The sequence below is a fragment of the Phaenicophaeus curvirostris genome, chromosome 1, assembly GCF_032191515.1.
Source record: "Phaenicophaeus curvirostris isolate KB17595 chromosome 1, BPBGC_Pcur_1.0, whole genome shotgun sequence".
NCBI lineage: Eukaryota > Metazoa > Chordata > Aves > Cuculiformes > Cuculidae > Phaenicophaeus > Phaenicophaeus curvirostris.
Window position 1 is genome coordinate 59,039,456 of NC_091392.1, and position 13,255 is coordinate 59,052,710.

The following is a 13,255-nucleotide window of genomic DNA, read 5'->3' on the forward strand; positions in this document are numbered from 1 at the left end:
GGGAGATGTCCCTGCCTCATGGCAGGGGGTTTGGAACTGGATGGTCTTTAACATCCCTTCCAACCCAAACTATTCCATGATTCTATGACATTTAAAACATGCATTCTTTGGTTTTATTTCTGGTGGGTTTTTGGGTGTTTTTGAGGTGGTGGGTTTTTTTCCCTATAGAGAGTAAATGCTACTTCTGAAAACTGGGACACGCTTAGTTTGAAAGGTCATCGGAATACATCTTCTACGTATTATGGTCTAAAAGTTTTGTGGCATCCTTACAAGAGTGGTGGAGTTATGGCTAGGTCAAAAGCGTGGTCTTCTTAGAAGTGTAACCTTTTTCAGAAAAGATTGATAGGACCCTCATGCTTGCAACTTTCATGGCATGTATGTTACTTAGATATCCCTAGGAATCTCCTTGGTCATTTTTCATGTGGCTTCGGAAAGCATATTTGGCTTTACTGCTGAAATGAACGCAGTGTATTAAAGAATATTCTAATCTTGAAGAGAATTCAGAGGTAGTTTTTTTTTTTTTTTGGTCAGTGGCATTTTGATGTCTATGGAAAAGAGACATCTGTTAAATGCATTTTGGGAATGGCAGACAGCAGAACATTAACACTAATCCCCTCAAAGGAATCAAAATCACTTCTTGGAACAGAGTGTCATTGTGTTTGAAAATTCTGTGCTTGAGAAGAAAATGGAAGAGAATTATAGCTTTTCTGATGGGCAACAAATAGAACCCCACCAACAAATAGGATGCTAATTCAAAGAACTAATAGTATGTTGGGTTTTGTTTGCATGGATAACAGGAAAGCCTAATATGGTGTTGTGGACTGAGTTCTGGTAATTGAAATTGTATGTCCTTAAAACCCACTATCTAACTACCTAACTAAAGCCACCACCACCAAAACCCTCTAACCAGCAAACCATGCAGATACATACAGTGCCTTTCCATCTTTGTAACTACATGAGAAACCTACTACTACCTAGGTTTCTAAATTGTGGTGGGTTGGCTCAGGCCAGCAGCTACGCACCCACGTTGTCTCTAGTTCTCTCCCCCTGCCCTGTGAGGTAGGGGACAGAATAGATAGAGCAGAAGTGAGAAGGATCACAAAGTCAGTTCAATAAGTGAAGAAAAGAGAAAGACAAGTGGTGTGATGACAATCACTCGCCACATTCTTAAAGCAAACTGCTGCACAGCCAGTCTCTGAGCAGCTACTCCAGAAGACTGGCTTTTCCCCCAGCCTCTACCCTCTACCCCAGTAGCGAAGCATGACATTGTGTTGTGGAATATCCCTTTGACCATCTCGGGTCATCTGTCCTGCCTGCATCCACTGCCATTCTCTTGAGTACCGCTAGCAAAGGACAGAGTGGGGAAGAGAAAACTGTGACACCGTGCAAGCACTGTTCAGCAGTAGCCAAAACTTCAGTGTGTTATCAACTCTCTTTTAGCCACAGATCTAAATTGTAGTACCAAATGGACCATTAGAAAAAAAATCCTGTTCTGAACAGACCACGTACACATATCAAACTCCACAGATGAAGAAGATGAAACTATGCTTATTAGCTAGCAGGTTTCACAAAACCTTTCTGTGTCTCCAAATTGAAATTGAATTGGTGACTTGGGATACCCTTGATTTTACAAGTTAACTGTATTGTAAGTATGTTTTCAATGTGGGCATGTCTTCTATAGGCCTGTCAGTGCAGGTCTTCCATATGTTGTGCCTGAACCAGTGCTCAGAAACAATACGATCAGTAATACCTGTAAGTTAAAGGCAATGTCCATCTTTGTATGACCTACTTGTGATATAAAGACAAGGTAAAAAACTGAAATCTATAGCGTAACAAAAAGGTAAGCTGTCTTCAACATCAGTGCTTTCAAATTTGTACAACTATGTTTGACCTTCTTACTGTGGTATATTGATCTTTAGGCGTATTTATGCTGCAAGATTGTTTTCCCAATTTAGTATGTAGAATCAAGCAGGTCTGACAACTACTATTTTGTATCTAGGAAGTATTTTTTATTGTACTTTTCCTTCTTGTTTTAATTTTAAAGTTATTAAAATGTATAATTAACTTTGTACTCCTATTTCGATTTTAAAATTTGAGCTTGTTGAACTTCTCTTTAGGCAGATCTGTGAAGGAGGAGGAAAGAGATTTGGGGACTTCAGCATGGGCTAGACACCTGAATGAAGCTTCAAGGATTGTCCCTCAGGTAAAGCAATACTTTAAACATTTTGGATCCGGAAGCTGTAAGTACAGAAAGCATGGTAGACAGGTCTTTCTGCACTGTATATCTGGTAATAGATACTTGTGATGCTTGTAACTGAGCATTATGGTTTTGTTCTGCTTTTTTTTTTCACTGTTGTTGTTTTGATGTGTTTTCCTTTCAAACTTTCTTCTGTCATTGTGTCTTGGATTAAGATGCTTGGGCCAGTATTTTGAAAAATAAAAAATACTTTATAAGAAGAGTGTGAATTTACATTCAGTCTAACTGGGGAGGCACTGTATTGTTTTATTAATTGTTATTCCCAGCCAGAGCATCAGAACACATGGAACCTCTTGATACTTTTTATAGCAAAGATACTTGCTTAGGAAATTGGTACTGCCAAACTGACGCAACTTTTCACCAGTCAGCAAGTGGGAATGATTTTGCTTTCCAATGAAAGCAGGTGGAATCCAACAAGGAACATATAAATGATAGGTCGTGTGACTTACATGCTGAACGTTTTTAGTGTTTCTAAACTTGTCTCTATTCGAAGTGTTAGAACAACCGACTAAACTGTTACTAGAACAATTAAAGTTGCAAAACAACAGTGTTGTTTAGTAGCTGTAAGCTTTTTTTTTTTTTAAATATCTAATTACGTGATATTACTTACAGTTTGTAATTCTCAATTTAGAATTTGTTCTCTCATCAGCTGAATATTGAAAACAAATTGCCTGTTTATGTAGTCAGTGGTTGTGGAATGGCTTGCTGTAGTGCCAGTTAGTTGCATTTGCCTTGATCACTGCAAATGAAACCCAAAAAGCAGAGAAATTGAGAACACTGGTATATGTAATTAATCTGTAGCGTTGCCCTTAAGTGTATATGGAAAAACTTGCACAGAGGTACTATATTGTGTCTTATTTTTAGGAGCTATCTATATTAAAATAAATGATAGAATCATAAAGTGGACAGACACTGGGGAAATTGAAATACCAGTGAAAACTGGAGTGAAATTGTAGCCAGAATGTATCAACTTCCATTTTATTTCTTCTCATGTTCATACTAGGATACAAGTAAAACTCAAAAATACATCAAGAAAGAGGGTGCAGCTGAAGCCAGTCATAAGGTTCAGGAAAACAGAAGTATAGTCCACAACAACAGCTTGAGTTTCCAGCATGGCAAGTACACACGAGACTCCAGTTTAATTCAAGGAGAATGTCGGCTGAGCGATGGCAGCCTTAGCCCTGAGAGGCCATATGGTGAAACATCCTTGTCTGTACCACTTCATCCAACAAAGAGGCCAGCATCAAATCCACCCCCTATCAGCAACCAGGCGACAAAAGGTAATGCTTATCTCAGTTCTCTTTCCAGAGTGAAAAAGGAAAAAAGACTAGGAAAAGGAGCTTGTAAACATCAAAAAGAGCCGTTAGGTGCAGAAACTGAGAAAGGGACAGACCTAAACCTTGAGGAAAAATATAGAATGGGCAGAAATTCATAGAATCATTGCATTTACCTGGTAAAGACCTCTAATATCATCCAGTCCAACCAACCATAAGGCCAACACCACTGTGCCTACTAAACCATATCCTGAAAGTGCCGTGTCTACATGCTTTTTGAACACCTCCAGTTTTTTTGAACACTCTGGTGACTCCACCAGTTTCCTGGGCAACCTATTCCAATGTTTGACTGCTCTTTCAGTAAAGAAATGTTTCCTCATATGCAATCTAAACCTTCCCTGGCACAATTTGAGGCCATTTTCTCTCATCCTAAGGAGAGTCCATTCTGTGGACTCTCACATTTTGGCACAGAGAATGTGTGGGTGGAATTAAGAGAGATATCTAACTGGATATGCGGCCAGATAAAACTTTCATAGGAACCATTGCACCTCTGCAAGTGCATCTGTTACGTGTGCATTACAGGGAACAGAACCACAACTGTACTGTGAAACACTGGCCTGGATCAGATTTGTTTATTGAAGCGAAGGTTTAAAATCTGTGGTACTACAAAAAATGGTCTGATGTTCATAGTATTTAGTTTTTCTATAATTTACTCAAGGGAATTAGCTTACTTGAGCAAAATTCAGGAAGCTCAGTTTAGGTTCTCCCTGACCACACGCTCCACCTTTCCCTAGAGTGGAAATGTTTGTAAGTAATGTTATCACTTTATTTATGATAATACTAGCCAGAGTTTAGGGAAAACAATTACTGTTTTTCACAGTTCTGATTCCGTTTGTTTGTTTGCTCCCAAATAGGCAAGTTTTTTTTTTTAAACTGGTTCAGGTGAAAATTTTGCCTCCTTCAGCTTGAAGGCTGGGTTTCATTTTCGTTTTATAAAGATAAAAATTTGTTCTGAAATTCCTGATTGACGTACTTGATTTCATTTTTCAGGCAAACGTCCAAAGAAAGGAATGGCAACTGCTAAACAGCGCCTCGGGAAGATCTTGAAGCTGAACCGAAATGGCCATGCGCGTTTCTTTGTTTAATGTAGCTGCTACTTCTACTACTGCTGTCTTTCCTACACAGACCAGTATTGAGGTCAACAGAGCCTGGAGCTGCTGTTATTCCTCTGCTTGAAGCAGACTTGCATGTACCATATAAAACACTGCCTGATGAACAAAAATGAGAAAGAAAGAAAAAAAAAAACAACAAAAAAAAAAGACAATGACCCAATGCTGCATTTTCACTGTGCCACACCTGCTCAGCAATAACCATATGGGAACGGGGAAATCTTCAGAGAGACATGGACTGTGAGAAATAGTCTCTCATCAGGGCTTAAATATCATTTGTTGCTGGTAGTTTCTGACCTAATTAATGAGGGGAAGATGATGAAGGTGGTTTATCAATAATTTATTTCTGATAGATTTTGACAACTTTTAAATTCATTTAAAAGAACTATTTATTTGGAAAACTTTTTCTGTGGGGGTTATTAATTTAGATTTAAGAATGTGAAAGTTTTTAATTGTTTTGATAATGTATGTTTGGTGCAGTGGAGAGCCACATTAATTGTGATTAGTCTGGACTCCTAAATTTGATATTCAGGTTATAGTCTTAAATAGGGGTGAGATGCATTATTAATTATTTTTTAAATTAAGGCATATGGAATCTTTTTTCCTGCTTTGTGTAAGCTATTGGTTTGCTTCTGTTGACTTGCAAGTTGCATATTCTCTGTCAGCTTAGTTATTTTTTGACCTGTCCTCTTTTATACAGATTTATTTATTTGATGGACTAGAAGAGGCTCCTAAGACAGAAGAATCCTTTTATGTCAGTCCAGTTGCTAACTTGTTTTAAACTGCACCCCTTTCCTCCTAATTGGAGTGCATTACTTTTCCTCCTGATGATCTATCTGTGATGATTTTCCTCTGTAAAAAGGCTCCCTGAAATTGTATTTGTACAGATTATTTAAGAGGTGGTACAAAGGAGGGAAACCTAATATATCTTTTGGAGGAACAGGGACAATGGTTAAGATAAATTTTTCTTCAGAACAATTACTCTGAAATGACTCGTAAGATATACATCGCAGTCTTAAGATTTGGCATATTAATGTAGAATGGAATAAGCATTAAAATATTATTGTACTTTAAACACATTCTGCTGAAGAGTGAGGAAGGCAGGAGAATGTGTGTGGCTTTCAAAGCTGGGTGAGACAGCCAATTAAAAGTCTTAACAGGTGTGAATATAAGCATTAAGTAGCTTACTGGTATCAGAATGATCATTTGTGTCAGGCTTCATGCAGAGCTGATAGCAAATGCTGATTCTGAATTATTGTAAATAATTTTGATTCAAGCTTTGAATTTTTCTGTAATATAAAATGAAATATTTAAGTTTTAGGGGACGGGGATGAAGGCGAAAATGGGAATACTTTTACTTGATTCTGGAAAAAGGGCATTTTGTAGGGTCCAGCCAGAATGAAAACATTAATATTGTAGTGACAACAATATTGTTGATTGATTCGGGTTATTTTGGTGGCTAGGAGTGAAAGTACTCAAGCATAGCTATCCAAGTAATTGAATTGATTTAACTTTCCATACCAGTTTTTCCTTCCTCCATATTCTATACTGGAATAATTTTCACATTTTGTGGTTTAAAAAGAAATTCAGTTGGACTTTCCAGAATATTTGTGCAGAGTTATTTTTATCTAGGCTAGGTTACGAATGCCTTTGCAAATTTATGGAAGTAGTTTTGATGTCAGGTGTTTCTGATTGTTGTAGGGTCAAAACTATTTAGCGCTGTTATCCTGTTTCTAAATTGAGAAACATCAAAACATAATGCAACTGCAAATAAGTCAGGTAACTTTCATGGCTTTACTTGCTCTGTAGCTTGGAAATTGTAAATTAGGAGTGGTTTTTTGCAGCCCTGCTTTTACATTGTATTGACTTGACTTTATAGTTTTGTGTGTGTACATATGGGTGAATTTTTTTAACCTTTTTTTTTTGTTTGCTAATTATGGTTTCACAAAAGCACGTTTTCTGAGTTGTTTGTTTTTTTTTTTTTTAATTCAAGCTCACAACCTTGTTTTGACTACTGCGAACAGAGGTAACAGGTTTTGTAAAAAACCAGAAAATAAGCTAAGAGGTACTCTACAGGTGCTGAAAGTGACTAGAAGTAGTTGCTATTCTCAGGTGCTATGTTTTCCAGGTGGAAATAGTTATAATATTTTAACTATCTTCTAATATGTTCTCACCAAAGTCAAAGAAATTAACTACGCTATCAATATTAGTTAAAATTATATACCCATATAAATATTCTCTGTGCTTATTGAATTCTCTGAGCAATTGAATTCATGCTTGCCAGGCTTTGGAAACTATTTTAGCTTTAGCATATTGAACCAAACTGTTTCCTTCTTGCTGGCTGTATAATTTTTAAGAATAGAAAATTCCAGTTTAGGGCAGCAGGCAGGTTTAGAGCAGAATAAAGAATGAATCTTTTTCCTTAAATGGAGATTTTTGAGAAGATTTACCTGAAATAGAAGTATGCCAGAATAGAATCTGGAGTAAGGAATTTTAAAATGTGGAGTGTTCATTCTTGTACATGTGACTGGCTTATACAAAGTCTCTATTCTGACCATCTGCATTATTTAACTGTGTCTTACTATTGGAACACAGATGTGGCTGGACCCATATATGTTATTTCTTCTTGGTTTTATTCTTTCTTTACTCTACTTTCTACCTTTTTTTTTCAAAGTGGCTCTCCACTGTCATATATATAATAGTCTCTTCACAGGCTGTCAACAGGCAGAGGTTTGTTCCCATTTTCTTCAGATATCCATGCTTCCAGCAGAAGTTAATTCTGATGTTCCACCTCAAAATGAGTAATTTGAAAGAAATTGCTATGATGAGCAGTGTTTAAAAAAAAAGGGGGGGGGGGGGCAGAAAAAAAAGGGGGAAAAAAGTCTCCTGGTAGCTCATGAAGAGGATGTGGTGACCTCACTTGTTTCGTGTACTTGTATGTAGTGATATTTTTATTGTTATAGATGAAAACACTACTGCACCAGTCTTTCTATAGGTGGACTGAACCTTGTGCTGTTGTAGTGGAGAGAAAACGCCGTATTTTTTTTCCTTGCTGTCTCACTTAGGGTGAAAGAGGGAGGGAGTAGGGAACACCAACTGGACAACAGAGAGAATTAAGCCTGCTATGGTAACTCGTTTTCAAGGTTAATCTTTTTTGAGAAGTCAGAGAACTTGCATTTGACATAAAGTAATGGCTTAGTTTGGGTTTTTTTTGTTTGTTTGGTTTTGCGTAGACAGAACAATAGGAAATGAAATATTGTAGGATTTTTCCCATTCTTTAAGCTTTCATGTTCCTGCAGTTTTAAAAAAGAAACATGAAAAAGGAAAGACCACCTAGAAACTCTATCAAGGACTCTTCCAGCAACTTTCCCTTTTCTTCTACTATACTTGCTAATAAACCCTAGCTACAAGGTAGCCTTTGTTGACCTCTGAGGTAGATTACCTATGCAACCTGTAATACTTTACATGAATCCATTCTTAAAGACGATTTGAAAGGGTTAGATGTTGAGAGTTAAAATTGTTGCTTTCTGATCACATGGGGGGTTTGGGGGGCGTTATTTTTTTGGTGGTTGAAATGCTTGTGTTTCCTTTAGTTAGAGAGGTAAGAGAGCACAGTGTCATGATCACATTTTAGAAGCTTCAGCTTTCCCTAGGCTTTGCTATGTGGCATAAGCTACTTTCATTCACAAGGCCATGAGGTTGTAAATGTTGAAAATCTTTGCAGGGTTTCGGAGTAAGAGCTGATGTAAATCTTGCTGCCCCTTTTTGGTAATTGTGGAGACTAAGCAGAAGTGAAGCTAGACTGACTTGGCATTACAAGCCTATAGCTAGTGCGCTGTTTAGGCTCCACGTGCCCTCCTATCCCTTCACACCCCCACCACAACCACCAAATCCAGTCTTTCCAGAATTTCATTCACGTAATACTTCCAGACCATTAAGAGCTGTTTGTAGCTTGGAAGGTTGAGTGACCCCAGAGCTACGTTATCACAGAAGTATAAATCGAACCAAGGGCCTTACTATTTGTGGTTAAACAAGATTAAAAGCTGCAACATCCATTTTTCCAAAAAAAATCCCCAACAAAGAATACCCTAGTAATCCTCTTTGTGGGAGCGTATGAGTGATAAATCATGCAGTGGATGGGAAATATAAGTAGCACTGATAAGGAAATGCATGTTCTTCATAGGCTGCATTTCTGTTTGGGGGAAAAAAAAAGACTTTTTCTACTTTTAATATAAATTAAGCCATAAGAGTTGTGGGAAGGGAATGAAAGGGATCACTTTAAGAGATTATATTGATATGTATTGTCACTTCTGGGAAATGTCTATTGCTGCCAATGCTTTGGTGAATTTTATAAAAAAAAAAAACCTTGGAATTTGAAAAAAAAAAAAGAGGCTAGTTCTTGGCTATATTTACTAGTTTTGTAGTAACATTTTGCTGGCCTGTTTGTCTTTTCCTCTCCTTTTTCTACTCTCATAGTCTAATTTCCATCTTTCCTTCTGATGTCTCTGAAAATACTAGCTTGTCTGCTCAGTAGGGGTTGGTGTATGTGTGTCTTCCTTTTTACAGAAACGCACTACTGTGTGAAGTATTTGGCTGGGAAATGGGATGCTGCAGCTTTAAGAGCATTTGTTTCAATTCATAACAGTATTTCCCATCCTCTTTTGCCTGCAGGCAGGGAAAGTGTATGTACAGTATTTATTTTGTTTTGATTTTACTTTAAATTTGTAAGTTTCTATAAGTAGTTCACATTGATTATTCTAGGGGAGGACAAGTGGCTTTGTTTAAATTTGTATTTGATATTCATAGTTTCCACTTTCTGTACTTTAAAATACTGAAATTAAAAAATTGTATTGCTTATGTTTTGATTTTAGCACTCTAAAGTGTTTAATTTCTTCAGACTTCTGCTCATTTGCTTCAGTGTAAATAGAGAAAGCTGTACAGAATATTGTGAGGAGAGAAATCCTTTTCTAGGTCCAATCTTTGTGCCCTTTACTTGTTGCATTTTTAAGAAGTTTTCTGGAGAAATGTGAGAAGGGAGTATTCTCATACTATTTTTTTTTAATTTTTCAAAGTGCAAATCTCATTTCAAGCCAAGTATATTATATGGCAACTAAATGCATTTTGTGAGGGTGTGTATGTATTTTTTGAATTCTCATATAAAAGCGAGGCGGATGTGTTTGTGATCCATCGTATTGGCAGATCTAGAACCAAGAATGGCGCCAAATGGTATTTCCACATTCTCGCTCTTGGTTTCTGTTCAGGTTTGTCTCATGCTATTGATGACTGACTCGTCTCTTGATTTCCCTCCCCTTCCCACCCCACTCTTTAAATGTGTGCAGTTTTTGGAAGAAGAGATTTCTCTTTCATGCTTCCATGTACTTCGTCATTCTTGCTGTTATCCTGGATGACTTTTCTGCTGATTTCTACCATCACATGTCATCTGGTTTATGGTTGTCAGTGCTCCCAGTTTTGACTCCATGTGGCAGCACAGTGTTTGCGTGTGGGTACTCCACTTGGGGGTAATGGAAGCATCACTGTGTTGCACTCCAGCTTTGTGTAATGCGTTTTCTTCTTCAAATACAGCTCCATGCTACTGAACTGCTTCAGTGCTGTGATGGACAGATGCTTAGATTCCAGTGATGGTAATTTTATGAGAGCCTTAGATAAATGATGCACCAATGGCATTGGAAGAACCAAGTGGCACAAGATGTTTGATGTGAGCATCTCTGCAACTGCTCAAGTTTACTTCTTAGCCTGGTTTTTAGTTTACAGAGCACTTACGGCTGACTATAATGACTAGGAGATCTATTTGTGGACCAGGACTTCAACGTTCCAGGTGTTTTACAGTCAAAGAACAAGAATGCTGACCTCATCACACTATGTGCTGCTTATGTATAAGATTACAATAGGTTAAAAAAGCCCAACAGACTAGTAAGTTCTCTGACCTGAAGTTTAAAATGCAGTAATGTTGTAGATTTTGGGGACAGAAACTTCTGTGCTGTTTCAAACACAAACTTCATTTGACTGGAGTGAGAAATCATGAAGAAAATTAATTATTTAAGTACAGGGGGTGAAGATTAAAGATTTGTGTGTCCAGAAATCAGTTCCTGCTGTATTTTGGCATGCCTTTACATCTTTTATATTGATGTGTTAAAAGTGTTCTTGAATTTAGTTAGCCAAAGATTTACCAAAGATCTGAAAGAGAACTGTTTGTCTATCAGAGCAACCACACGTTTTGAAAAATTCCTGATCATTGTGATTGATGAAGAGCAATTCTACAGCCTACACATTTTCATCAGAGAGACTTACCAGTATTTGTCACACTGAACTCGCTGCTTGTACTAATGTTTTGGTCCTAAAATAAAGTGGTAGACTTAATAGAACACCTCAGAGAGCCACAAATACAAGTTTCATACCCATATAGGCACCCTTTATAGGCACCTTTACCATTTGTCCTTTTGTGTTCACTAGCTACGTTCCAGAGCTTTTCTCTTTGACTTGCTGTTTGATGGAGAATAGGTAGGATACACTGGAAAATAAGAGAAATATCTCAAAAGTGCTGCTTTAAATGCTGTTGGGTAGCCTTCAGCACCTGGAGACATATTTCCATTAAAACTGAAAGTTTCTGGTTTTTTTTTTTCCTAATGGACAAATGTGCTTTAAAGATTTCAAGGCTACCAAATACAGAAAAAAAAAAAGGTTGAATTGCTTAAGTCAGGGAATGGCCAAAACACTCTTCTAGGTATCTGAAGACCAAAGTTGTTGTTACTGGGTTGGGTTTGATTGTTTTTTTGTTCTGTTTTTAAAGCAGCAGTATTCTACTGCATTTGAGGTAGAGCCCCCCCTTTGTCAAGTGCCTACAGACTTGGTTTTGTGTACATTTGGTGAAGTTCAACTCTTTCTCTGGAGGGTTTGTCATAACGTGCTTAAGTTGTGAAGGTCTTGTGGTGGCTCATTAGTTAACACATTCAACCAGAATTTCTTGGGTTTTTTTTCATTTAGCTGTAACTTTGGATTGACGATGAGAACCTGAGTAGCAGAATGAGTATGGTGAAGTCAATCACGCTGACTGTTGGTTTCTATAGAAACTTTTTTTCTTTGTGTAGAACTAATTCTCCTGGGAGCCCTTGAAATTTACTGCTGGTAAGTAATGTTAACTGTCTCAAGACAAAAGTTAATGAGGACTCAAACTGTAAAAACAGAATATTAATGTTGCTTATTCTGATACAACCAGGAATTTTAAATGCCTTTGTTTCTACAGTGGTCAAGGACTGAAGTCTTTACCTGCAGAAGAAATAGCTGGTGATCAAGAGAGTAAATGAAGTCTGTCATTTCCAGACCTCATAGTATTCCACCTAACAGCCTGGCTAATAGGACAGTTTGCTTTGTCTAGACTAAGGTCTCATTTCTCTGAAGCCAATTATATTCAGTCTTTAGAATAAGTACTGCAAATTCTTAAAGAATTGTGTTTGGCTTAATAGGTCTATTTATCTGTACTGTTCCTGCTGTATTTGCTTTGGTCTTGGAAAAAATACTCTACTTTGGAACATATAAGTCAACTAAAAGAACAGTATACCAAGACTCTGCTTGTTTGTGATGCTTTGCCCCGAAGTTTATTCCTCATAAGAAGTGTTTTCTTTGGTGAAATGAGTGTGTGTGTAAAATTCGCACCCATACTTGGAGAATATGATATTTATCTGGAAGAAACATGTGCTCTTCACGATAAGTCATAAAGATGCAAGTCAGCTTTTTCTTCTAGCAAAACAAAAAGCCAACAGAGCTCTAGAAACTGCTACTCTAGTCTCCTGAAACAGGATTGGGGCTGTGGAAATGTAGTTTAACTAGGCAGCTTTTTCAGGCACTAATTAATGTGCTTCGTTCTTACTTAAGATGTTCTTTACTAATTACAGAGATTTTTCTTTTTTACAGAAGATCTTTGACTAGATGACCTTTGAACAGGTCTGGCCCAGTAAGGATTTTCCTGTGCTCAGCAAGCACTTTTAGAAATTATTTTGAATTCCATCAGGTGACGTTACTGAACAGAGCCCTTCTCATGTGTTTGAAGTGCTTCTCCTCCAGAGGCAGCTAACCTCTATGTTCCCACCATGTTACACCTATTGGAGAATGAGAGCATTTGAAGAGTGTATTTGGCATGCCAGCTGTCCTAAAAGTGATGTCAGAAGTGGGTGGCTCAGGTGAGGTTAGCATTGAGAAGAACCTGTTTGCTTCCAAGTCTGTCCATATTCAGCCTAGGTCCACTGGGAGGGCGGAGAAGAGAAATCTGTGAGCTCTGCAGTGCATGGTTGCAAAATGAGTTGATCACATTCCAAAGACTGCTCAACAGCTGCACCTGCCATAAAACTAAGAACCACAAATGATGCTGAATTGCTGTAGTCTTAGGAGGGAGACCAAGCATTAAATGCGATGTGACGTCTGAATGATCTCTTTCTCCCCAGGCATTTCCAGCAAATCAGAGAAGCGGTATTAGAGAGATACTTTAGGAAAATGCCTAACCAATGTGTAACATACCTCTTCTTTGGCTACATGACATTAGT

At 37.7% G+C, this 13,255-nt stretch overlaps 1 protein-coding gene across 2 annotated transcripts in view; it reads left to right on the forward strand.

The window, feature by feature from the left end:
• KDM7A (lysine demethylase 7A) overlaps positions 1 to 7,555 on the forward strand; it is a 66,439-nt gene extending 58,884 nt beyond the window's left edge. For both annotated transcript variants that reach the window (XM_069858842.1, XM_069858853.1), the window contains exons 18-20: positions 2,118 to 2,203; positions 3,261 to 3,537; positions 4,582 to 7,555. In XM_069858842.1, the coding sequence (XP_069714943.1) occupies positions 2,118 to 2,203; positions 3,261 to 3,537; positions 4,582 to 4,676 (458 nt within the window). In that variant the 3' untranslated portion in view covers positions 4,677 to 7,555. The remainder of the gene's footprint in view (positions 1 to 2,117; positions 2,204 to 3,260; positions 3,538 to 4,581) is intronic.
• The last annotated feature ends 5,700 nt before the right edge of the window (positions 7,556 to 13,255 follow it).